Genomic DNA, 25146 nt, shown 5'->3' with positions numbered 1-25146 from the left:
CTCGACACCATTAGTCGGCTTGTATCCGCGGAGACTGGCCGTGGGGATGCTCCAGTAGTTCACCGATAATCTTCAATTGGCCAATGCCATGCGGAGTCGAGCCAGGCCCCATGGGGTAAAGGCGGAGAAGTTGCAGGCTACCCCAGGCTGTCTAAATTTCTGCTTGACTTAGCGACCATGCGCTCGATAAATACTACCCCAGCTTCCCCTTGTCCAGTCTAAGTCTTCAATTCAGTTCTCTCTCCATCCTCTCTCGACTTGACTTGAGCAATAAGACTTTCAGCAACAATGTCGGACACGCCCAAGCCTATCGTTGAGTCGCCCCCTAGCGTTGAGGCCATCGAGGACTCAGAGCTCAAGGGCACTCGCAACGAGATGGATGTTCACGATCGAGAGAATGCTGTTGGTTACAGCGAGTACCTTGAGGCTCGCGACATTGAGTTCTCAGATGCTGAGGTACGCACAACGCTACTGGTATACGCTGCTGCGTTCGCTAACAGATTACTAGGCAAAGAAACTGCGATGGAAACTCGATCTCGTTATCCTCCCTATGTTCCTCATCACCCAAGCTCTTCAGTTCATGGACAAGACCTCTCTCAACTATGCCAACCTCTTCGGATATCAGGAGGCTCTTGGCCTGAAGGGCAACCAGTTCAGCTACCTCTCTGCAAGTCAGTATTCCTCACCTCGCCTCGCACGGTCGATTATTAAATAAGGATATAGTGGTCTATGCTGGTTATTTCTTCGGCCAATACCCTTGCGGATGGCTCATCGGTCGCTTTCCTGCTCAAAAGGTTATGGCTATCAGTGTCTTCCTGTGGGGTCTCATGGTCATCATCATGACTCAGAGCCGCGACTACTCGAGTGCTCTGGCTGTGCGGTTCATCATGGGTGTCTTTGAGGCCGCTGTTACTCCCGGTTTGACCCTAATGACTGGCTTCTGGTATACCCGACGAGAGATTCCTCTTCGTCAGTGTATTTGGTACTCGTCTCTCGGCTGGGGTGGCATCGTAAGTTACAGCCACGTTCTGGCGCCCAAAGCTCTCTTATTAACAACGAACCTTGCGTAGGTTGGCTCTTATATCTCCATGGGAGTCTCCAAGCTTCCTGTAGACCTCAAGCCTGAGCGTTGGGAGCTGATCTTCTACATCGTAAGTCACCATTACGCTCAACATCCTTAGGACACGGCTTATATGTCTACAGCTCGGTGGCGCTACTTGTCTTTGGGCTTTCGTCATCTGGTTCCTACTCCCCGATTCGCCTTCTAACGCCCAATTCCTCAACCATCGCGAGCGTCTCATTGCAGTCAAAAGAGTAGCATCCAACGAGACAGGTATCAAGAACAAGGCATTCGATAAGGATCAGGTCGTCCTCGGCTTCACTGATCCCAAGACTCTTCTGCTCTTCACCTCGGTCTTTGCTGCGTAAGTCAAATCCTCGTCACGACAAAAGACTGACCTTTTGCTAATAAATGATTGACAGCGCCATCCCTAATGGTGTCGTCAACTCCTTCTCCACCATCATCATCCGCGACATGGGATTCAGCACCACCAGAACTACTCAACTTAAGTCCGTTGGAGATGCTGTCCAGATTATTGGCTTGATCATTGGTGGAAGCGTCATTCTCAACGTTCCAAACTGTCAGTCAAACCATCGTTATGAAGCACCTACCCACTTAACTAACAACAACCAGCTCGACTTCTCACTGCTACGGTCGCCAACATGCTTTGCACAGTCTCTGCTGCATGCATGGCCTACCTTCCCCGCGATAACACTTGGGGCCGACTTGCATGCTTCTGGCTGGTCAACACCCAGTCTGTTGGCTTCACTGTGTCTCTGACCACCATTTCATCCAACATGGCTGGTTATACTCATAGATCCCTTGCTAGCGCCCTGGTCTTGTGAGTCTTGCATCAATCAACCTTTGACACCTGACTAACGTACTACGTCAGTACTGCTTACTGCTGGGGCAACTTTGCCGGCCCCTTCGTCGTCAAGCAGTCTCAGGCTCCTCACTTCACTGGTGCCACTATCGGACTTTTAGTTGGCTATGCTATCAAGTTTTGCTGCCACCTTGGTCTTCTTGGTAAGTGGCCTAATATCCAGCGTAGAAACTTTGGCTAACTCTTTGTCTCTAGTGTATATGTACCTGGTCAACAGACACCGTAACAAGACCTACGGTGCGCCCAACAAGGAGCGTAGCAACGAGGCTGGTATGCGGGATCAGACCGAGTTCGAGAACAAGGACTTCCGATACGTTCTGTAATCTTGAATCTCCTTGTAGGAGCAAGAGCAAGGCCCGGACTTATTGGATAGTTGTATCACAGCGGAAATAGATGAATCAATGATACTTGCCTCATGTATCACTCTAAAGTTGTGATTTTACTGTCATGTCTAAGATTAACTCACAATCCGTGACATAGATCTGGGCGAACACGCCAGAGATGGACACTGGCTGATAGCCCATATCTTCATTAAATTTTCCAGATACATACAGGTACAAATACGTCGCCAATTCCAAAGCTATTTGATTTACCTCTTAATTATCACCATGATTGTCTGGCGGAATCGCATGGCCGTGTCGTCTTTGATCATTATCACACGACAACAAAGCAAACTAACCGGGGGTGTTCAAATACTGCGAATCTTCAATAATTCAATAAAAGAAACCGTTACCTCATCTACCACTCTCACATGTGAAGTCATATTGACTTGTCAACAATGTATTGGAGTCTAAACGTACGCAAAATGGCAACAAGGTATCTGTGGTATTGTATGTATGTCTACGTATTTATAACATATTTTGGACAGATGATAGATGATGAGTGCAGCCTTGTACGCTGGAGACCCCTACTTGTTGAACTGTTGAGAAATCTGACCAACATCTGTCATGTTGGCGATACCAGCAAAAGCACTCAAAGCCTTCTTCGCCCGAACGTCTCCGATCTGGTTACCAACATGATCCAAGAACTTTGTATGGAGAAACTTCTCATCCAGGGGATTCTCGTAGCTACCAATCGTGTGCTCAACATGGACCTCGAGCTTTTTTCCATTCTCAAACTCAACAGCAACAAACGCCTCGTGCTCGCTGACCTTGTCATCACTTGTAACATTGACCTTCTGGCGGAGTTCAGTGACGGTCTTGTTCTGCACAGCTTCATCTGTGAACTGGGAAGGGGTTGCTTCGCCGAAAAGGAGTGCTACAGCGGTTGCGTGATAGACGCTGAACTTGCCCTGGAGACCTGTCTCGGGCTTGGGATCATCCGTCAGGAACAGAACGCGGGGATGAGTACGGGCCGTGACATTGGCGATCTTGGTGAGGTCGAGGCCATCCCTCACTGCCTTGTCGTGAATCTGAATCCAGCCATCGATGGCAGCATGAATGATCCTATCACATGGGTATGGCTTGAACGTGTTCCTTGATATCTCCCAAACATTGCCAAGCGTGGAGATCTCGGCTGTCAGATTCTCATGAGTGCTGACAACATGAGACCAACCTCTCTTAGCTTCCAAGCCTTCGAGAGATCCTCCAAAGCCACTCTTGGCGAGCAGTGCCGACTGGAGACCTGCTTGTGCTGCAGCCCCAACATGGAAAGGCTTGGTGTCCGTACCAAAGGACTCGTGCATACCGATTACCTGAACGGAGGCTATGCTGATAGCTCTCTGCATTTGCTTAGTGTCAAGTCCAAGGAGCTTTCCGACAGCAACAGCTGAGCCAACTGAGCCAACGGTACTAGTAATGTCTGATGGCAGTCAGTATGGGCACCCCCAAGAAGAATGATTAGGCACACTTACGCCATCCAACATTGTAATGCTCAGGGAAAACAGCAACACCAATCTTGCACTCGGCTTCAACACCGGCAACGAAGGCCGCCAAGAAATCTTCGCCTGACACAGGTGCAATCCACTCAGCAACCGCAAACAGAGCAGACAACACAGGTCCAGAGGGGTGAATAGGGTTATCTCGGTGGGTGTCATCATAGTCATCTGCGTGGGAGGCAATGCCGTTGATAAGAGCGCGGTCTTAACATCAACGTACTTGCCGGTCCCAAAGATGGATGAGTTTCCATCGGCTCCAATGAAGGGAACGTTGGCCTCGTACGCAATACCTGCTGGGGGCAAAGCGTAGCCGCCGATGGCACAGCCGGCCCAGTTGTAGACGCTCTTAACAGCTATATCGACGACTGGTTCGGTGAGGTTGCCGAACTGGAGGGCTAGAGCCCAAGTTGCTAGAGCCTTGGTAGCCATGGTTGGTCTGTGAGTGTTGCTTGTCTCAAGTGTCTGGTGTGATATTCCAACACTTTAAAGAGCACATTGTGACGACATTTATACTTCATCAGGACCCTGTTCATCTGCATCATGAAGGATCTGCATTTTCTTTGCTTCGTTCTTAGCCCGCGGACAAAACGGCACTTTTGTTCAGTGATACTGCGCGGTGTAACCCTCTCAGGTCCATATTGTGGAGGCCATCATGGCTCTGGACCACTGCTAACTCAGAAAGCTGATTGGAATTCATGGCAGATCAATGCTTGGAGACCCTGGTTCTCAAGATTCCGGCACATACGGGTATATTGACCTCGAGGCAGTACGAAGGTGTCCCTGCGTTGATGTATTTCTACTTGTGAGAAGGAGCCCTTACTAGCGCAGTTGAATTGGTGCTTAACCCCAAGAACTACCCCGGATGTACTGAATCCCCGCATTGTAGAATCAGATTCTAGCCTAAAACCCCTGCTTCTGTGATGATCTCAATGCAGTTGGACTGCTCTGGTCGAGGGGCCGCGGAGAGCGCCCGGGGAAAGTGACCGGCCGGCAACCGCCGACCTCACGCTCACGGAAGGACACATGACACCCTCCAGGGGAGTTCTCTGTCATTGAATGGATCACGTAGATTTCGTACGTGGAAAATCACTATGTGTTGGTAATGAGTCGTCCACTTGCCATCATGGGCATAACTCTTACATAACGAGACTATGAATACGATTTGAGGCCTCGTCTCTAGCCTTTGTGGAGCTCATGGCTTTTGTGTCACATAGGAAGTAGCGCTAATAAAGGTAAGCCTCAGGGAGTCTATCACATTCCTTTCACTTGAGAAGCACCCAATTCACAACAGTTAGCATTCATGGTTTCAAATAGTCTTGATACAAGCTTGACCTTCCTATAAAGATGCTTTTCACACTCCTTTCATTAACTCCAATGGCTCAGCAACAGTAAAAGGAGCCTCAGTCTTGGCCTTGACCTCATCCACAGTGACACCAGGAGCAATTTCGACCAGCGTTAACCCCGTAGCAAAGTCCACGTCAAACACTCCCTGGGAAGAGTTAGTATAATCCAAGAGCAGTATCGTGATAGCGACGTACCAAGTCCGTAATGATGCGTGATACGCACGTCCGGCCAGTGAGAGGAAAAGAGCACTGGTTCAAGATTTTGGGATTGCCCTTCTTATCTGTATGTTCCATCGTGACAATGACCTTCGTCTTGCTTGGGTTGCTAACGAGGTCCATGGCACCGCCGAAGCCTTTGACCTTTCCTGGGAGCATCCAATTCGCCAAGTCCCCTGTTGCGCTGACTTGCATAGCACCAAGGATGGTCACATCGATACGACCACTAGGGATCATCCCGAAACTTTCATCGCTGCTGAAAACAGACGCACCAGGCTTCAAAGTGACTGTTTCTTTACCAGCGTCGATGAGATCCGGGTCAGCTTCGTTGCGCTCTTTGGATGGATAACGCCCGAGACCTAGGATGCCATTCTCCGATTGGAGCTGGACATCAACATCGGGTCCAACGAATGAGGCTGCCAGCATTGGCATTCCGATTCCAAGATTGGCGTACATTCCATTCTTGAACTCCTTAGCTGCTCGTCGGACGATGCGTTCTCGCTTTGCAGCAACCTCACCCTGACCCAAGGTCTTGACGTCTTGCTCGTCCCAGGTATATTTCTCGATGCCTTTCTCTGTAGTGCTTTGGACGACTCGCTTCACATAAATGCCCGGGAGATGAACTGACTCTGGGGGAATCTCCCCGGGCTCAACAATATGCTCGGCTTCAACGATTGTCACCTTGGCATTGCGGCCCATTGGACCGTTGAAGTTTTGAGCTGCAAGACGAAACTGACAATTTCCTAGCGTATCTGCCTTGAACGCCTTCACGAAGGCATAGTCTCCTACAATACTGCGCTCAAGCAGATATGGCTTGCCATCGAATACCTTGACGTCTTTGGGATCTGGAAATTGGGCATCGTCAAAAGATCCAATAGCTTTGTTCCGAGATGGTAGGTCGCCATTTTGAACAACAGTTCCGACGCCAGCAGGCGTATAGAAAGCCGGGATACCTTTACCACCAGCAGCACAGCGTTCTGCAAGAGTGCCTTGAGGGGTAAGTTCCAGTTCAATGTCGCCTGTAAGATACATCTTCTCGAACGTCTTATTCTCTCCGATATAAGATACAACCATCTTGTGCACTTGTCTGCTTTTCAAGAGCTTTCCAAGCCCAAAGTTGTCGGTTCCGGCATTGTTGGAAACGGCTGTTAGCCCGGTGACATCAGGCTTATTGAGGACTTCATTGATGAGAGTGTCTGGGACACCACAAAGACCAAAGCCGCCGCATAGAACCGTTGTGTTTGGTCTCATGTCCCTTAAAGCCTCTGTAGCCGATGAGACAACTTTGTTGATGCCATAGCGGCCCACGGAAATAGAGAAGTGTCTTGTAAGCAACACCTTCGGCCGCATGAGTCAGTCATTGAACGAGATGTTGATAGAGGGAAATCGAGAGTACCAAGAAGGTAACTTACATGAGTCCCACGTTGGACCACGGTTCGTGAACCTATGCACAGAATTGCCGATGCCATAGTGCCAGTGCAGTCTTTGCAGAGGATACAAAGACCAGGGCTAATTGTGAATCAGCAGGTGTTTGAGAACGACTTAAATCAACCTTTGGCAGCCATATCCGCCATGACGCTTCTATTTCTAGTCACATTCTAGCTAGTCAGTATCGAGCTCCGCCGTAGAGTCAATTGCTGGAGGCTTTCGGGAGCTGGCCGCGGAAAGTGGCCGTCGTCACGCTAAAAGTTGCCATGAGAGTCTTGAGCATTTTCTAGCTAACCAAGACCAAAAATAAAATTATATGTCAAGTTTGGAAGATATTGCGGACGCCAATGGATCAGATATGCTAATTCTGATCTGTCGGACATTATCTCACTGGTTCCACTGTCAAGAAAGGACTCAAACAACATTATCCGGAAGTACTCTCAGCTCGGATATATTTTACTGGAGAACTGGGATTGATTGATAAGTCTCAGCTAGGTATTTCCCCGATTCGAATAGCCTCCTATCGAAAGGACATTGTTGTCATGGCGTGGCTTAACTAATCTTCCTCTATCTCATTGACTTCAACGCCATCCAATCCCTTCAGTTTCTCAACACAATCCTTGCTCACAGGACTTATGAGAGTTAGTGGCAACACCAAAGATAGCATGGCTCATGGTTACTTACGGGGGAATTCCCATGGGAGGAATGGATCTGGTCTCAATCCAAAACTCAACGCCAGTGTCATCCTGGATAAGCCTAAAGAGATCGTTAGAGTGATGAAGAGTCTCATATCAAGGTCCGCTTACTTCTTGAGCTGGGGCTCAGAGGCCTGCCAAGCGTCGTAGCCGCGGTAGGTGTAGCGGATTTTCTGCATCCCTTGTTAGCAGACGTCAGAGGAGAAGGGCAGCTTTTTAAGTACAGTCTTGTCGCCCATGATGAATAGGTAGGGTAGTATTTTCGTTTAATAGGGTTATGAGAGTGTTGATGTTCTGTTGTGATTGAGAGGAAGCTGGGATGAGACAGAACTGGGGAATCTTCCTGGCCTTTTATACTTGAAAACAATCAGTAGCAACGCTTTGGACAGTTCAAGCAATGGAACTTCTGCCAGGCCATTTTGGTATCGTTTTCAGCTTTTGTCGATCATGAACAGATGCGTCTCGGCATTTCATCCACAAAGACTAACTTCGGCTGCGGGATCGTCCGGTTGCAGACGCTACCAATGGTTTCCGTCACTAGAAATTGCAGATCAAACTCAATCTGCAGCTTGATTTTACTTTACATTCAGCTCGAATCCACACTGTCAAATCTTGTATCATGTTCAAACCGTTTTATTGGACATTTGCTGCTTCTTTTACCTTCGGGGATCGACACGGCACCGGCGGTAGATCGGAATGTTGTGTGTCAAGCCGTCATACATGGAAGTTTAATCAATGTCTTACCTTTCACATGTCTTGATCGCGACGGAATGGACTTGAAGATGAATATTGAAACGTATTATCATTGGCGACCCGCTAAAAGGGAAGCGCTAAGGGTATCGTGGGACAGAGAAGCAAGTCTTCTCCCCGCCTCGTAATTATATCTAGGTACTCTACACTTTCATGGCATGACCAAGTCCGGCTTATGCGAGGTCTGATCCTCGAGTTTGGACGACAGTCTTCTTGACCAACACATTCCATCCTTTTTGGGCACGTGGTTGACCATTGGCATCGGCCAGATCTGACTGGCTGCTATTCCAGCCGTGCAGTTCTGCAACAGAGTCGGAAGCTTCTGATCGGCTTCCATGCTTGCCTGTTTCAGCATTACTATCTGACTTGTCGTCGTGGTCGATGATGGTGGTGACTCCAATACGCTTGCCAGCGTTGTCGTGAAGATCAAAAGCCTCCTCGCCGTTCTGGCCGTGGCTGCGAAGGTAACCTCCTGTTGGGTGATTGCTACCTGTTCGCTGCCAAGGCCTGGCTGAGTTTCCCTGTCCGTCTGCAGATGATCCGTGGCCAAGGAAGTTACGGAGAAGGGGCCGGAGTGTTGCGACAGCTGAGGCAGTGATACCAAGACCAGTCTCAACAGTGGACCAGATAGCGACATCTGAGGTAGAGTATAGGAAGTCGTCGATGTCGGTGAGGGAGTAGAGATAAGGGAAACGGATGATGGTGGCACTAGAGGCACTGTATTCAAGGTCAGTAAACTAGGTTAATGGGTAGAGGAGTGTTGACACATACATAGCACCTGCAGCCAGAATACCGACAACAGAAATCTTTGTTCGTCTGCTCATTTGAAGGTTCCAAACCAGCGCAATGGGTAGCAAACTGTAGGTCCAATCCGACAGACAGCTGATAGCGGAGTAAGCATAGAACGCCTTGGCAACTACCGAGGCGTCCAAGCAGCTACCTCCAGGAGGGTTGCTGGTATATCGGAGCCAGAAGAGTGATGTAGGTCGACATTGCAAGACGAACAGCAGGAAGAAAAACAAGCTGTAGATTTCCGTGATGCCAGTGATGGTCCAGATGATAATCTTGTGCGTACGTGTAATGCAGATTCGCAACAAGAAGATGGCAATACTGGCCTTGATGGCCATGTTGGTCAAGACGTAGGTAGGTTCGCATGTCCACCACATCTGCATCGCTCTGGGGATATTCTCCGGCGTAATGTCCTTGAAGTGACGTCCAGTTCCATATCGGACACCAGTGATCTCATAGGAGCAAAAGACGATAAACATAAACTTTCTCGGTTAGCAGGGTCTTATCAATAGGGGCAATGCATCCTGTCTTACCTGGGCAATGAGGGCAAGCCAATCATCCGCGCCAAACGCCTTGACAATCCATCCTCGGCAGTAGACGCGAAGACATGTCGCAATCGACGAGAGGACTACAAAAGTATAACCGATGGCAGCAATCTGCGTCGCCCGACTATCGATCGCCATGGTGTTGGTTCAGCTCGTGTGGCAGAGAAGAAGAAAGAAGAACAGGGTGCAGCGAGTGGACTCTCTTCTGCTAACCGAGCGAGCGGGCAAGACCCCATAGACTATATATGCAGACATGGTAAAACACCACTCGCTCGCCACGAGTCGACGGACAAGAATCCAGACCGGGATAGGTTCGTCTGTGGAGTGCAGGAGATGGAGACAAAAGGGGATTCATGTAACAGACTATCAAAGTAGGGTGACCAGGAAACCGCGGCAATGATTTGCGTCTTATCTAGATCCATCCTAGCTTGATCTTCATGACGGGGAGGCTAGCCCTGCTTGTGTTGGCGCTTCCAGAAAGTCGGGACCTTTGAGTCAGGGGCCTTCGGACTTGGGCCAATCTGCCACGAGGAAAAACGCTCTGACAAGGCGCGACAAGTTTCTAGTTCTTCTGCTACTCGGAGCGCGGTTCCATTGAGATCTCGTCCCAGGGCCTAGCAGATTGGCTAGACTGTTAGTGATGCAGTTTTCCGGTAATTAGCGTCGGAGAACCGCCGGATGATCTGCTGTGCGTTGGGCGAATGAGGTCAAGTGGCGATTTGTGCTTGGACCTTTGTTACACAAGGAAAACTCTGCGCGTAGTGGGCTTCGGGGAACCCACAAAAAGGGTATAATCTCGAGAATAAGGGGAAATGATTAGGTATTTACCTGATAGCTCCCAACAATTCCTCAAGCTTCCCCAGGTCTGGAGATTGCATAGTGGGCTTGAACGGAGCCGTTTGAGTGGCTTTTTCGCGTTGGGTAGAAGCAATGCTAGACGTTTTTAGGTATATAGATCGTCGTGGTAATCAATGTCTGTGAGTCGCATCGTAGATCGTGACAAAAGAGATCGAGCATCCCGGAACTTCATAGACCCGTCTGGCGATCATTCATTTGGCCGAAACGCTTGTATGTTAAGGCTGTCGAGCACAATTCAACGTCCTTGGTATGCCTTAAGAATACTTCCAATAGTTCAACGCCAATCGCATGACGAGTGGATCATAGCGACTCAGGCACTCTTAAGCTTAAGCCTTAGGCTTTGTCATGAGGCGAGCTGAGTAGCTAGTAAATGTGATTTATCATAAGCCTGATGTTTTAGCTGTCATTATAGCTTCAACGCAATATAAAAGCTGCACATCAGTATCTTCAGTGAATTGCCTGATCAGCGAGTTGGGTTGCTAGATCGTTTTTGCGAGTCATGAATGGACCAATGAAAAACGCTTCGGAGTCTCGCCTATGGCGGCTCCGGATTAAACGCTCCAAGCATGAACTTTACGTCCGACGTTTTATTGAAGTCACCATTGACTGTGGCTTGTCTGCCACATGGTTTGTCGAAACAATACGAAAATTTAAAAGAACAAAACCAATCCGAGTCATTCATCTTGACTATCTGCTTGAAACATTGTCGAAACTAAAGTGGGATATCAGGCGCGAAGGATTCGTGGCTGCTTGGCACACGTGCAGAGTTAGCTTCTAGAAATTGGCGTATGAGCCAAGAAAGTTTTGTATCCTCAATTGATCTTGACCAAGTCAGGTCTAGCTTTTACTAGGTATTTTCACTAACCCTACAAGGGATGCTCCTCGTCAAAGTGGCCACGACCTAAACCAACTCCACCAAGCCATTCCGTCATACTCCTACCCTAGAACAGAGGGCCTAGAAGTGTTATCCTCCATTCCAATAACACATTACGTTACGTTAGAGATATTTTCTGACTGTCTCCTGAAACGATGTTTATTCTCTGCAACCCATCCCTTCACAGGCAACCTCATTACCGCCTAGTAACGCGGAAACTTGACCTGTCGCTTGCTCATTTGATGCGTCCCACTTGAGTTGTTCAATGAATATTACTTTGGCAACAAGTTTTCTTGTAACTAGTACATTCAGATTCAATCGTGAACAGTTTGAAGGCTGGCGAACGTGGATTCCATTCTATTGTCTTATTCACTAGCATACACCTATTCCTAAAGCTTGTTCTGCGAAACCTTTCTCAATGTCTCCAACGGCGACGTCTTCGCCAGAACAGTAGCATAAGAACCAAATCGTACATGCACAGCCTCCTTTGGCTTTGGATCCCAGCAGTAAAAGCGTCCAGTAGACCTCATCTTCTCCAAGTCAATGACAACAATTGACTCAACCGGCATAACTGTCTCGGTCCAAAACAGCATGTACAAGTTGTCTCCCAGCTTGAGCATCTGGCACTTCTCAGCATCTGCGATGCCCCTCTCTGTGCCGCTGAGACAATGCCAAGTCATGGTACCCTTGTTGAGATAAACATGCTCATAAGCATCTCGGGGAGTGTATCGGTACAGAATGTGCTTTCCAATGAGCTCATCAGTAGCTTGAAATGGCTCAACAGGCTTCCCTCCGAATGCGATTGCGTTGATGAAAGAAGTAAATGTTCTGCGTTCGCCATTCTCGTCCTTGAAGCCTGATACAGCAGCAATGGCTTGTCCAGTGACTGTGTTGACGATCAGACTGACGACTTCATTGTAGTCAGGCTTGAGGAAGTCGACGAAGAAGATATCTGGTCGTACTTCGAAAGCCTCATAATTGGCTGGTGCACTAAGGCCTGCCCCTTCTCCCTCAAGGATCTTCCATGTGACGCTATCCGCACCAAAGTCATGAGAGATCTTCCAACCATTGTCGTATGTATGTTCAAAGTATTTGCCCCGCAACTTGTTGGATGCTGGCATCAGGTGCTCTCTGAAGCCATCAGCCATTTCCTGGAGGGTTGGCCATTTAGCTACCGGGATGTAGTCTGAGGTCTCTGAGGTAGCTGATGGAACCATGTTGACTAGTAAAGAGGCTTGAAGAGTCAAGAATGACAAGTGTCGACTGAAGAACTTTTTATAGTGTTGTTAAGAGAATGGTGTCAAGGGAGTTATGGATGAAGGCGGCCTATAAGGTTAGGGAGAAACTTGTCTTGAGCAGTCTATTCATTAGGGAGAGACGATGCCATCTTTATAGTAAATCGCTGAGAACCATACTGAGTGGTAATCTAGCATATTCTCCTAAATCTACCGTGAATACCGGCTACCACCACTGCTGAGTTTCCGCAAATTCCGTGAAGCTTTCGATACAACAGTCCTATCAAAAACGGAGCTTCCCCGCATTACCGCCGCCATCGATCACGACCTTTCCACTTACAGAAAAAAAGTGCGACCTCCCCCACCTAGTATCTTTCTTTGGCCTGCGGAGAAGCATTCTGGAAAGTCTATTCCAAGGGCCTAGATGACATTCTCTCTTGTTATCATGCCACCAACCGAGATAGCTATCAAGGAGAATGATACGCTGTGGCTGTCTTCGGACTTTGATCAGACCGAAAGTCCTACACTCATGATCTGCATTCATTGTCCGATTCTCCGAGCTCCATGTTGCTTTCTCGGACTTTCGCGACACTGCCTGAGTATGAGCGCGAGACGAACTGGAGCACCGCCTGTCTCCCAAGAGAGCGAAAAAGGGACGGTATCAATTTTCTCGTATTATCCTAGAATAGTCTCCAGTCCATCTTCTTCCATAACATCAATCCAATGCACGCGTAAAATTGGACTCTTATCATCAGGCCCCTCCATGGCCGTTGAGTCCATCCGTGCCCAGACCCTCTGAAGCACAGTAGCTGCCCTATTAATCGTCTGGAGTTTGAGAGATAAGAATGACTTATGCAGTCTCTCAAGCACGAATCTCCTCCAGCCTGCGACTAAGGCTCTGATAATGGTGTTTGCATCTGAACTCATTCCAAGTGCACTTCCTGCTACCAGGAATATGATGGTCTGAATGGCAATAGTTCGGGAATCCTCGGGAATTGCCTTCATGATTTCTAACATCTTCAGTGCAAGCTTTAAGATATGCTGTGAGAGTATTGCATCACGATTTTGATCATCATGTATGCATTGTGTGACTTCAGGAAATGCTCGGTCAAGCTCAAGACGAGCAACCAGCTGATAGCACTTGGCTATCTTACAGAGATGATCCGACGGGGTCCTGTAGTCGCCGGTATTGGGTATGGCTTCAGGAACTGGTATTTGGCAGTGGTCTATGTCCAGACTCAGAGTAAAAGCTTGAGTGACTAAATCGAGGATGCGGCTTGAGGCATCTATATCATCACCCATCGAAAAGTTGTATGAACTCAGATGTCGTTTCTGCCGTACTAATGCCATGCATTTGGCGAGGTGGATCAGAATATTCGTGCCGACTCCGGTCCATGGACACGGATAACAAAAGGTCGAAGGTGGCAGAGCGGAGAATACGTCGAGATATGAGAGTGCGCCAACCTCTTGATCAATCAAGCAAGAGGCCATAACTTCCCAATAGATCATGGATGAAGCTATTAAGCGCTGGATGCGGTAAGATGGTAACTGAAGGTCCGTGAGGTCGAATTGATTCATCCAAATACTGAATACTTGGCGAGCACCATGAAAATGGCACAGGCCGAGAGAAGAAGGATCGTGCCAGCTCTGTAAGTTGAGGTATAAGCATCGTAATATCGTTGCGGAGTAATGACACCTACAGAGGTCATGCCAATGAGGGTGATGCCCAGCATCAGGTCATCTCTTATGGTTGGCGTTGTTGAGGGGCGGAGAGGAGCCAATGTGTGTTGTGCAACATGTATTTCGGCGAGCTCCCTAGATATATGTGAAATAGCTTCTGTCTGGAAAGTCAAAGGTATTAAAGAGGTGTCATGCTCTTGCTGGCTTAAATGGGCTGCCGACGCACTCAAGGCACTATTGAAGACGATCGGGGAGTTCCGTATAAATTCTAGCAGATCCGAGCGGTAAGGGTTGTTAGGTGAGTCAAACGAGGATAGAACCTCGCATGCTGATTTGAAGTAGTGTGTTAAAAGCTTGGCGGACTCTTCCTGCGGGGAGTACAGTATAAGGGCCTTGTCGGTGTAAGATTGAGAAGATGGTGAATCACCAATGCCAGGCGAGTGCCCTGAGCTTGGACCAGCATACGAATGGCTGCCATAGTCAATCTCGTATTTGGTCGACCATTTTACTGGACGTTTATAGCCAGGGCATAACAGATTGGATTTGATGCAGCGAGTACAAGCAGGCTCTGCTTCATCGCATTTCAGCTTCTGCGGCAGCTTTAGCAAGCCATTTATGAAGTCGTCAATGGCAGGGATGCTAGACTCACGCGTTTCTTACAAGTAATGCAGCCGGCTTCGCGTTACAGCAACATTAGCTGAGTCAAGGCAGACATCTCAGGGCCAGACTCACTCCTCAATTTCTGTCGTCTTCGGGTCGATGCCGAAGAAGCAGTAGACTGTTCCATGGAGAACTGCCAAAGCTAAAGGTGCATTGAGATCATCGCTTTATGAGACAGAGTCATGCAGGGGATTCCCCTACATAGCAACGTGGCTAACAGACCCTGGTAGCTTGTCATCAAGGTAGATAAGAAGGGTCTCCAAGATATGAGATAGGCGAAGAGTCGGAAATCGGAAGTGGGTTCCGCTGATAAAAGTCATGTGGTGGCTATCAATTGGTTGGCTGGGATTGGCTTGATGTCCTAGACACCAGCCACCTAAGCAAATCTTACCTGGCCAAGATTACCGTGCTGTTTGGCGAGATAGCAGGAAGATAGAAGCAGGCAGTCCCGATAAAGAGTCTAACGGCTTATCACCACAATGAACCACAATCACTGCCAAAGTTGCTCAGTGAGCGGTCGTGCTTTGAGATAGTAATCAATCTTTGTATATTATTACACAGCCAATGATTAGCTGGTATGGCCCGTAACTATCAAAGGAAAGTGTCCCATTCAACAACGCAAACTAATGTAGTGTTCCCTCTAAAACTTCAGCATCGGTCAGTGGACCAACATATCGCTTGCTAGCCCTCAGAGGCCAATAGACACAGCCGAACACCAGAGCACCACCCAATACAACAGATGCATAATTCATGTTCACCGCAGTGATTGGCTGATAAGGAGGAAAAAGAAGGAAGATGCAGGTATACATGAGATAAATCACTGCAATGATGTTGATGGGTAGGCCTGCTTTGCCGAGCCTCCAAGGACCCCAGCGCAGAGTATCCGGGCGGAATAAGCGTCGCCAGATCAATAGAAGGATTGGAAGGAGGTATGAGGCCTGTAGACTGACGACCGCAAGGGATAGGATAGCATTAAAGGCTGTCGTAGAACCAATGTTGATGAGACTGAGCAGCATAAGCAGGAAGCTGACAACGGCGATGGATACCGTGGGGATTTGTCGACGTTTGTCAACGCTTGCAATACGCTCAGCAAAGGGAAGGCCTAAGAAATTCCATGTTAGTCATATGTGACTCAGAGCGATCAAAATGACTTACCTCCATCTCTAGCAAACGCCCACATAATGCGAGCCGCTGCTGTAAGGAGAGGGACTGTGGACAAGCAAGCCATAACAGTAATCATGGCAGTCATGGTAGTAGCAGCCGCAACACTGCCGGTCATATGAAGGAAAATCTCAATGATAGGGAACCCCGTGGGTGTAGCCAAAGCCGTCGAAATGTCTCCCATGAAGAACAGAATTATGAGGAGGAAGGCAAAGCCCAAAGGACCGTTAACCAAGAGACAGCCAACCATAGCCCTAGGAACGCCCATCTCCGCATTGTTCATCTCTTCGCTAAGATGGGTTGCACCATCATAGCCGATAAGGACATAGCAAGAGCTGAGAAGTCCTATACTCCAAGCCACGGCGTCGTTCCCCCATCCAGAATTGTTCTCGAAGTGGGAAAAGACCCATTCGGCTGAGTGCTTGGTCGGTGAAGTCACGGCCATTGTGACTATGATTGCGATGAAGAAGACAACGTGTAGCACGAGAGTCAACTTCTCGATGAGTGGCAGCTTGTTACTGCAGAAGATACAAATGCAAGCAGAGCCCAGAAGGACAGCCCAGAAGAGCAGCGTACCATGATATCTTTGGAAGACGTAGGATTCGGGATAGTTGAGGACGAGGAGACCTTGGATCTGTGTTCCAGCAAGAAAGGGGGCACTGCCAGCAGAGGCTATCCAGCCTAGCGTTCTTCAACCTGTCAGTCTGCATTTTTGCCTCGCATCGAAGTTCGATCGTGACTCACGAGATGTATCCAGCAAACCAGCTGGTCAGGGGTCGGCTGGTTTTCGGACTGAGCTTGGCGACGAAGTGATATTGCCCACCAGCGGTAGGATAGCTAAGAATGAACGCGTCAGCGGTTACACAGAATGTGAGTGTAGGTGCGAGCTTACCTTGACGCCAATTCAGCCAAGGAACTGGCAGAACAGAGTGATCCGACAAATGCCACGATGAGGCCGTAAACAAGGGATACTGCCCCTCCGCTAACGAGCCCGGCAGCCAGTGTACTTCAGACAAAGGTTAGTTTGAGTCAAACAACAACGGCGACGGGTATCGAACCTAGACAATGCTTCCCATGTTGCCATCAGGTTGACACATGTCGCAACCATGGCCGTAAGGGAGAAGTTGCGCTATCATGACAAGTCAGCACGCTCACGCGTCTCGGAACCAAAATCCCATACCTTTGTCTGCTGGACATAGCCATGGCGCTCCAAGTTCTGTTCATCCTGGTTCTGCGAACCAAGATGCTTCTCATTGTCAACTGTAGGAGATGCCATATCGAGAGACATGTTTGATTTGCAATTCGACGTCTGTGAGAGGGAGAATAACAAGAGCGTGCTCGGAACTTTATCATGGTTTCGGTTATCATGCTTCGGAACCCCTGTTCTGGGGTAACGGTAGACACGGCAGGCATTAGGAGTCTAGCGTGCTGCATTGGGGAAAAAAGTGCGCGTGGCGATATTGACTAGCGTGATAGTCGCTATCTTCACCAGGGGAGAGTCATTGGTGAAGCCTACCCCGCGTTTTTCGATAAAGGGTATGAGGCTTGTTGCCCGGGACTGATTCCGATGTGACCATAGAAAGGAGATGTCCAATTCCGAACACATTATATTACCGAAATGATCCCAATGAATTAAAACATCTCAAAGTCGCAAATACGAGAGCTCGGGAACAAACCGCAAGTTAGGTTTACCACGCTGTACCTAGAGTTCCAAACACAATCTATGGGTTCTAGACCCAACACTGGAAGACATGCATGGTTTCCGAGCTGTAGCATGTCAAGAAGTCGCAAGTCGAGGGCAAGCTTTAGATAGCTACAGCAGTGCAAGAGCTGAAGGGAGCTAAAAGCTGAGCAATTGTATATCATTAAAATGGATGCAAAAAGAAGATTCTCGCTGCATTTATAGAAGTAGCAAAAATAAGTGATCACGCTGGGGATCGAACCCAGAATCTTCTGATTCGTAGTCAGACGCCTTGCCATTGGGCCACGCGACCGGATTATCTGTTATGCCAGAGCCGCCAGAGTTTGGCCCCATGTCGCTGCAGGGTATGCTCGATTGACATGAGCCTGTTACTCAACATGCGTCTTTGGATCATAATCATCTTGATCAATCCTGTGATTTATCGCTCGCTCTTCAATTAATGATCATCTTAGGCAAATATGCGTCGTGTTTGCATTTGGAAAGTCTTTCCCGAGTTGAGGCTACACCTGCCAATAGCCAACTTTCCAGGAAGGCCGAAGCCGAGAGCTTCTTCCTCCTCATCAATGTCGGCTGGTTCGACGGAGGCGACAAGAGAGGTCCGATTGTGAAACGTGAGCCTTCTAGCGCTGAGGATGAGAGTTTCTTTCTTCAGACTGATGCTGGTTGGTTTGATGGTGGTGATAAGAAACGGGCGACAGGTGGTGCCGGATCGGAGGAGTGGGCGTCTTGAAGGCAGTCATTGGATATTATTACATCGCGTAATTGTGTTGCATGGTCAAGCTTTGTCTTCTTCGTGCAAATATATACGAAATTCAAACAGGGTTATAACTAGTATATTTGCATCCTCTTGCCATTGCCGACAAAAATAGGCAAATAGGAAAGGCCGACGGTCATTGAAATCACATGGAAGTTTTAAGCACCAGACATGATGCTGCATGGCCAAGTCGTGTACTGACACATAAAACGTCAGTGGCTTATTATAGGGCAAAAATGAGGATGTTAGTGAAATTGAACCACCGTGATTGGACGAACAGGGAATCGAACCCTGGACCACTCCCAGATGCGACAATCTGTAACTTGGACGGAACATGCTAAGGGAGTATTATACCACTAAACCATTCGCCCAGGGCTTATTTTGGAACGTTGGAGGTCTGATTGAACCTACCACGGACGTATGTGGCGGCGAGAGGGAGGTCGTGGTACTTTTGTGACGTGGATGTTACCATAGATCGGCAGATTCCATAAAGCCATGTCAGCATGTCTCAAGGACTATCGTTAATCCGCTGTTACATGGCTTTCTAGGAGTATGTGACGTACAGTTATGTCGCTTGTCACTTCATTTCTTTGACCAAAACTTATCACAATCTTGTGAACAGTCATTTCATTACCTAACTCCTACCAGAATCGATCTTACAATGTCTAGAATGTTTCGGGGTGTAAAATCTAGACCGAGCTGGTATTATCGTGTCAATGACCTTGTGGCAGACCGCTATCGCCGTGGAGAAGAGAATTTGTGCGACAACGAGCCACGCCCTGAAGATTATGATGAGGATCTTTCTAGTGTTTCCACTTTCTCCTGCGCCTCTAGAAATGGCTGTGATTATGGCACCGACGATATTTGCGAGTATCACATGAAATTAGACACGGAAGGCCCAGATTCAGACAAAGAGCTCGACAAGAACGATCCGTTGGATATCGAGTACCTCTGGATGAAGATGGATCGGCGCGACCGCAAGAGAGAATTGCGAGCACAGAAGGAATGGGAAGAAGAGATGAGAAAGAAGGGCGAGAAGTACAGAGAGCAAATGAACGAGAAATTAAGGGAGGAGAAGAGGAAGGAAGCTCAGAAAATTAAAGTCTATGAAGATGCGGAAAAGGCCGGGGATGTTTGGAGACAGCACAAAAGAACACTGAGACCTTGGGAAACATATGAAGAGGTGGCTACTAAAGACGGTATCGAACTCGAGATGCGTTATATCAACGAAATCCAAGATGCCCTCGATATCGCGCAATCTCTTGAGGGGACGCCTACCCCTCTCAACCTCGACCTGATGAGAATGTTCAAGCTCTGGTCAGTCGATCACATCAAGCACTGCCCCTACGAGCTCGCCCCTACGATGTACATCGAGTTTGACAGTGAGTTCGACTGGGACAAATTCAACCAGGAACAGGTTCGGACGCTGAGAGCTGAAAAGCTCTCCGGGCACATATATCTACTCTCAGACGATGTCTGTGAAATAGACAATTTCACGCCACCAGAGTATTGTAGCACCAAAACTCATAACTTGGCAACAAGCGAAGAGCCGGTCTATGTCCAGTTCTTTAACGACAATTACTTGACTCTCAAGATCAGCCGCGAGACGGTATTTGCAAATTGCGAGGAGGATATCCCGTGGAATGCACTTTCGTTTTTCACATACTACGGTATCAATGAGAAAGGCATGGTTGATAAGGAACAGCAGGAAGAGGAACAATGCGAGACTGATGAAGAAAGCGTCCTAGAATCGATAAGATTGTTATTTTGAGTTGATAGTCCCTACCGCTGATGGCTCACATCACGCGCCTCACACACGCATGCCGTGATATTTCGCAAGACTTTGGTGGCTGCTGACTGTATATCTATGCATGGAAGACGGTCATTTTCTGGTGGGAAAGGTTAGTTGTTTGAAATGGTGTTTTCTAATTTAATGCTTTTTATATTCGACTTTGAACACTGAGTTCACCATAACATTATTCTTTACATGCCCATTGGGAACAAACTTTGCCTCCCAACAGATTTATATGGAAGCCGCTCTTTATGAGAGTTCTGGAATTTATTTAGATTTTCTTATGACATAACCATAATAGTCGAAGCCTCCACCGTCTCCAAGTACCTCCATCTCCATCTCAAAGATATTATCTGGGTTCAATAAAAGCTTCATAAAATGGGGTTGTCTGAAAGTAATGTATAGAAACACTCCGTCCGCCTTCAGCACACGATCTACCTACTATTTGTTAGAGGCAATCTTTTCCAGGGAGGAATAGCCATCCACGTACCTCTCTCAAGTATCTGCTTGTATTTTCCCTCACTTCATCAGGGGGGTTCCAAGGACTGCCGTAAATCATTGCGTCCAGTGTTCCCTTGTCGAAAGCGACATCTATCGAGCCACTTTTAATTGATGGCATATCTCGGACATCAACTCTGCTCCATTGAATTCCTGCAATTTCCTTGTGTCTCTCTGTCATCATTTCAACCACTACAGGAGAAAAGTCGACACATAATTGCTTCTGGTAACCACGCTCGGCAAGCTCAGCAGGTACAACCTAAAGTTAAGTTAGTGTACTGTAGCAAAAACTGTACGGTCGGTCAACTGACACTATCGCCTGACCCAAGATGAAGAATCCTTGGGTCATCCTGAGCTGTCCGTCCTGGTTGCTCTAAGAGGTTCTTCTGTAGAAATGGAAGGACCTGCGAAAATGACCGAAACCATTCGTGGGTTGGGTCATTGTTATTTGAGGTCGCATAGCGACTATCCCAGTATTCGGAAAGTCCAAGTTGTTGGTCCTCTGCAATTGTCATTATGGCGGTCAATCTGTCGATTTTCTCTAATTTTTACTGCTCCATTCAAATTCTTTAGCATAGAGCCATGACTCCACATGAACTAAGTCACGTGTATCCATCTTATCGTGGGTCATAGTGGGAAGCTATTCCCGTTTTGAGTAGTAGTATCGTGGGGTGGGTTCGCCAATCTGTTGGTGTTGCTATGGATGAAGGCGGCCTATAAGGTTAAGCTTTAGGCTCCAAACACAAGTACAGGCATTAGTACATAGTTACGTACTTTTCGTTCGGAATTGTTGTATAGAGTAAAAAAGAAATTACTCAATATTTTTCTTATGAATAGGTTGACCTGTAAATCCTCCTTTAAGGTTTCACTCAAGTTCGATCTGTATCGAGGATCTGGATCTGTTCAGTCCATACCGCATTGTTAACAATCGATAGTCGGACAGCTACCCAACCCGCAGCTTAGCCAAATTGGCATAAAAAGGAAGTAATGCTTTGAAATGAGATCCTTTCCACGCCTGACAAGAGTTTGGAGCAGTTCATGAAAAACGCATGTTGCAATGCCATATTTACCAGGCACATTTGTCGAGCTTTCCAATTCTGGAGGTTATCATCTCACTTTGTTGATTTCTATGCAAGGAGGGATGCGCGATGTGATAACGCACGTTTCGTGTGTTATCACCTCTACAGAGCGTGTTGATTGGATAACAAAGCCAGAGATGCGCCACCCCCTCACATCAGGGGCTCACCAAATATTTAGGACGCGTTCTTTGCTTTATATTTAGCCCTCAATCCTCAAAAACTCACATCTTCTCAGCACTCTCAATTTTTCTTTCGTACAAATGTCTACAAGACCCCACCCAATGGAGCCACAGCGAAACAATCAGAAAAAAAAGTCAAGATATCGAAAGAGACAAGAACATAAGCGACGGAAAAATCAGGCTAGAATTGAGCAAGAAGTGAAGTGGGAGGAGCATGAGATCTGCCCCATCAAAGATGTCCTCACCAAATTACAACAGTCATCGCAAACGGATTTGGCTCCCCTCAAAAGTTTAGAAGGCAGATACTTTAAGCTTTGGTCTACAGACCATGTAAAGTACTGAACTGTTGAGGTTGCCCCGACACGATATATCGAGTTCTACGACCCCCCAAGTTTCGAACATTCGACATGTTGCCAAAGGGTCAGGTTAGCGGTCATATTTACGCGGTGTCTGACGCCATGTGTGATATTGATCCATTTGTCCACCCCCAGAACGCAGGGTTGGAAACTGTTCGGATTGATGGCAATAATAAGCGTCACACTTTTGACGCCCAGTTCTTGGATGACAACTACCTGATACTCCACATACCTAAGGATTTGGTGTTTTATAGGCAGAAAATGAAGCCGCCATCGAAAGCGCCGGATGTCTTTACATACTATGGTGTCTGCTCAGACTACTACGAGAGCCTCATCCGCGCAAAAAATCGGCGAGATGAACAGACAGAGCGACGTCGTTCAGCATCTCCTGCGTAATCATGGTGGATGGTGGAGCGATTGCTCATGAAGGGCCCCTTTACTTGTTTCTTCTTACAATCGACTGTTGCTTCAGTTTGGATAATTTTGTTTGTTTCTTGAATGAAATTTATTTACGACAAATTTTAAGATATGGAGCCTATGGCAATTACAAGACGCCAGGTTCAGTAACTACCAGTAATACTCCTCAATTGTGATCCATCGCTGAAAAGAATATCTGCCCTTGACACTCTGTGGATGGAATCACATCACTAGTCTGTCACACATGCGATGAAGATACCTACACTCCTACAGTCACCGCATTTTTGCTTTTTTGTAACATGAATAGGGGCTGCAGATCGCAATGCAGTAAACTGAGAAAGTACTCGCTATAGACGGCCACAGCATCGGAACTGCTTTTTATAACCCTGTCTGCATCTTATCAGCCTGGATGGACTTGACATCAGCTGCCTGCACCAATAGGGTAAACCTCGCTTAACGCTTCACTGCTTGACATTATCAATGATTGGTGTTTATATAAAGAAAGGGGCTAGAGTTATAGCTTTCCTCCTAAGGATAATCTCTTTTTTACCAGGCAACAGTGAAGACGCGTTTTATATATTGCTTTTTTAATTTCTTAGCGTTTATTAATTGGCTACTAACTAAGCGAACCTGAAGATCCTAATTAAATTATTATGCCACCCCCTGTTTTTCAAGAGTATATAAGAAACATATGGCCGCTCACGAAATTAAAGTCTCTCTCCCTAACCCCCTTAAACAATTCCTATAAGAACCCTTATCTGGACTCATAGTCTTCAGAGCAGCAGTCAAATTCATTCTTGTCTTCGACAACACCATGTCTTCTACAGAGTACCCTGCCTGGTTCTGGCGGCTGCGAGAACTACAGCAAGATCGGAAGGCACGCGGTCAACACAACAGATACTATGATTCCGACTTGCCTGTCGAACCTAGAGACTTTGATGAGGATCTTTCTGAGTGTTCCAATGACAGCGAGGAATCCAATGATAGCGAGGAATCGTGCTCCTCCGAGAATAGTTGCACGTGCAACGAATATGACATGTGCGTCAAACAGACTTCGATGACGAAAGCTCGGAATCGTCTGAACTGAGCGATATCTCTGGAAAGACCTCAGCTACCGAGGCAGCGTATCAGTCGCTGAAAAAGCAGCGAGAGGAGCGCAAGAGCCAGTTGAAAGTTTGGAAGAGAGAAGGGATGAGTGAACGTCAAAACGAGAGTGTAGTAGAGGAAGGTCTTCGGGCTGAGATCAAGACTGAGGAGCGTGAGATACAAAAGGTCAAAGACGCTCTCGCCAAAGCAGAGAATTCGTCCAAGAAGAAGTCCGGTCCCCTCAAAAGCTTGGATTGCAGGCTCTTCAGGCTGTTCTCCACGGATCACATTCAATACTGCTATCATTCTCACTGCCCAACAACCTATATCGAATTCTACGATCCTAAAAGTTTATACCGACCGATGGAAGATCAACGCCGATCAGGCCGAGGAGAACCGGTGGAAGACCATGTTTACCTGATACACGACGACGCTTGCACCGTTGACCCGTTCGTCCGCCCAAAGTACCCCAGCACAAAGTTTCATCAACTCAAAGTCGATCGCGGACGCCGAACGGTGGATGTTCAGTTCTTCCATGAACATTTCTTGGTGCTCAGGATGCATCGGGATATCGTCTTCTCACACCAGTGCATACAGCCGCCACTGGATGTGCCGGAAATATTTACCTATTATGGCTATGATGAAGCCTACAAGTTTCCGGATGATCGGAGGAAGGAGAAGACTAAGCGACGTCGCTCGGCATCTCCTCAGTGATACAACGAGGTTCCTGATTGCTTTTTACTTCTTCTTATTCCTGTATGTGGCTGCGTGATAGGCCAATTGGGGTTATGTGGATTCGTTAGAAGAGAAACGGTGAGATTGACCGGCGAAGTTCCGCACTGGTGATTAATGGTTGGGGCTATATTTCTTTGACGCTCAGTAGTTCTGCTGAGCTACTGGGTCGTCGTGTCAGACAAGACTTGAGTGGCAGTTCTCAGTACACTTGTGAGTGCTTCTGATATAGCGGCCACAGGAGTTGTTGCGACACTTTTGGGGGAGACAGCGGAACCGGCTCTTTAGATCAAATTGCTTATTATCCCATGCTATACAAAAAGACTGTCACAAGGTAATTGAGTCAAGTATTGCTATTCAAAAGGCAAAAAAGAAATGTTTGATGAGACTGGGACTCGAACCCAGGAGGATTGCTCCACCAGGAAATTGGTGTTAAGGTTAACCTTAACCTGGCGCCATAACCAACTCGGCCATCTCACCTAAGCTAGTGCTGATGCT

The 25146-nt window shown here is 47.6% G+C and overlaps 11 protein-coding genes across 11 annotated transcripts; 4 read left to right on the top strand and 7 right to left on the bottom strand.

The window, feature by feature from the left end:
- Positions 1-288: 288 nt before the first annotated feature.
- FTJAE_4850 (DAL5-allantoate and ureidosuccinate permease) lies at positions 289-2266 on the top strand (the record flags this gene model as incomplete). The annotated part of the gene is made up of 9 exons (XM_037351296.1): positions 289-456; positions 509-671; positions 724-1010; positions 1071-1151; positions 1204-1424; positions 1483-1640; positions 1694-1901; positions 1953-2086; positions 2139-2266. The coding sequence occupies 9 exons, from the start codon at positions 289-291 to the stop codon at positions 2264-2266; spliced, it is 1548 nt and encodes a 515-aa protein (XP_037208107.1).
- Positions 2267-2850: 584 nt separating this feature from the next.
- Positions 2851-4248, bottom strand: FTJAE_4849 (immune-responsive 1; the record flags this gene model as incomplete). The annotated part of the gene is made up of 3 exons (XM_037351294.1): positions 2851-3743; positions 3796-4023; positions 4110-4248. The coding sequence occupies 3 exons, from the start codon at positions 4246-4248 to the stop codon at positions 2851-2853; spliced, it is 1260 nt and encodes a 419-aa protein (XP_037208106.1).
- A 922-nt stretch (positions 4249-5170) lies between these two features.
- On the bottom strand, positions 5171-7740 carry FTJAE_4848 (succinyl-:3-ketoacid-coenzyme A transferase mitochondrial precursor; the record flags this gene model as incomplete). Its single annotated transcript, XM_037351293.1, has 6 exons — positions 5171-5308; positions 5358-6716; positions 6791-6887; positions 7491-7562; positions 7613-7674; positions 7726-7740. The coding sequence occupies 6 exons, from the start codon at positions 7738-7740 to the stop codon at positions 5171-5173; spliced, it is 1743 nt and encodes a 580-aa protein (XP_037208105.1).
- Positions 7741-8424: 684 nt separating this feature from the next.
- Positions 8425-9723, bottom strand: FTJAE_4847 (uncharacterized protein; the record flags this gene model as incomplete). The annotated part of the gene is made up of 3 exons (XM_037351292.1): positions 8425-8968; positions 9023-9522; positions 9574-9723. 3 exons carry the CDS (start codon positions 9721-9723, stop codon positions 8425-8427), a joined length of 1194 nt encoding a protein of 397 aa, XP_037208104.1.
- A 1983-nt stretch (positions 9724-11706) lies between these two features.
- On the bottom strand, positions 11707-12534 carry FTJAE_4846 (moaF; the record flags this gene model as incomplete). The annotated part of the gene is made up of 1 exon (XM_037351291.1): positions 11707-12534. The coding sequence occupies one exon, from the start codon at positions 12532-12534 to the stop codon at positions 11707-11709; it is 828 nt and encodes a 275-aa protein (XP_037208103.1).
- A 693-nt stretch (positions 12535-13227) lies between these two features.
- On the bottom strand, positions 13228-15019 carry FTJAE_4845 (HNM1-choline permease; the record flags this gene model as incomplete). The annotated part of the gene is made up of 3 exons (XM_037351290.1): positions 13228-14199; positions 14253-14740; positions 14965-15019. 3 exons carry the CDS (start codon positions 15017-15019, stop codon positions 13228-13230), a joined length of 1515 nt encoding a protein of 504 aa, XP_037208102.1.
- Positions 15020-15515: 496 nt separating this feature from the next.
- On the bottom strand, positions 15516-17341 carry FTJAE_4844 (HNM1-choline permease; the record flags this gene model as incomplete). Its single annotated transcript, XM_037351289.1, has 6 exons — positions 15516-15994; positions 16048-16742; positions 16798-16890; positions 16946-17059; positions 17112-17182; positions 17234-17341. The coding sequence occupies 6 exons, from the start codon at positions 17339-17341 to the stop codon at positions 15516-15518; spliced, it is 1560 nt and encodes a 519-aa protein (XP_037208101.1).
- Positions 17342-18059: 718 nt separating this feature from the next.
- FTJAE_4843 (uncharacterized protein) lies at positions 18060-18485 on the top strand (the record flags this gene model as incomplete). The annotated part of the gene is made up of 2 exons (XM_037351288.1): positions 18060-18099; positions 18208-18485. The coding sequence occupies 2 exons, from the start codon at positions 18060-18062 to the stop codon at positions 18483-18485; spliced, it is 318 nt and encodes a 105-aa protein (XP_037208100.1).
- A 685-nt stretch (positions 18486-19170) lies between these two features.
- On the top strand, positions 19171-20280 carry FTJAE_4842 (uncharacterized protein; the record flags this gene model as incomplete). Its single annotated transcript, XM_037351287.1, has 1 exon — positions 19171-20280. The coding sequence occupies one exon, from the start codon at positions 19171-19173 to the stop codon at positions 20278-20280; it is 1110 nt and encodes a 369-aa protein (XP_037208099.1).
- A 288-nt stretch (positions 20281-20568) lies between these two features.
- FTJAE_4841 (endothelin-converting enzyme 2) lies at positions 20569-21314 on the bottom strand (the record flags this gene model as incomplete). Its single annotated transcript, XM_037351286.1, has 3 exons — positions 20569-20739; positions 20792-21058; positions 21111-21314. The coding sequence occupies 3 exons, from the start codon at positions 21312-21314 to the stop codon at positions 20569-20571; spliced, it is 642 nt and encodes a 213-aa protein (XP_037208098.1).
- Positions 21315-23644: 2330 nt separating this feature from the next.
- FTJAE_4840 (uncharacterized protein) lies at positions 23645-24630 on the top strand (the record flags this gene model as incomplete). Its single annotated transcript, XM_037351285.1, has 2 exons — positions 23645-23843; positions 23882-24630. The coding sequence occupies 2 exons, from the start codon at positions 23645-23647 to the stop codon at positions 24628-24630; spliced, it is 948 nt and encodes a 315-aa protein (XP_037208097.1).
- Positions 24631-25146: the final 516 nt, after the last annotated feature.

Source organism: Fusarium tjaetaba (genome assembly GCF_013396195.1).
Source record: "Fusarium tjaetaba strain NRRL 66243 chromosome Unknown NRRL66243_c0000091, whole genome shotgun sequence".
Taxonomy (NCBI): Eukaryota; Fungi; Ascomycota; class Sordariomycetes; order Hypocreales; family Nectriaceae; genus Fusarium; species Fusarium tjaetaba.
Note: the sequence above shows the minus strand (reverse complement) of the source record. Positions and strands in the feature narration are given on the sequence as shown.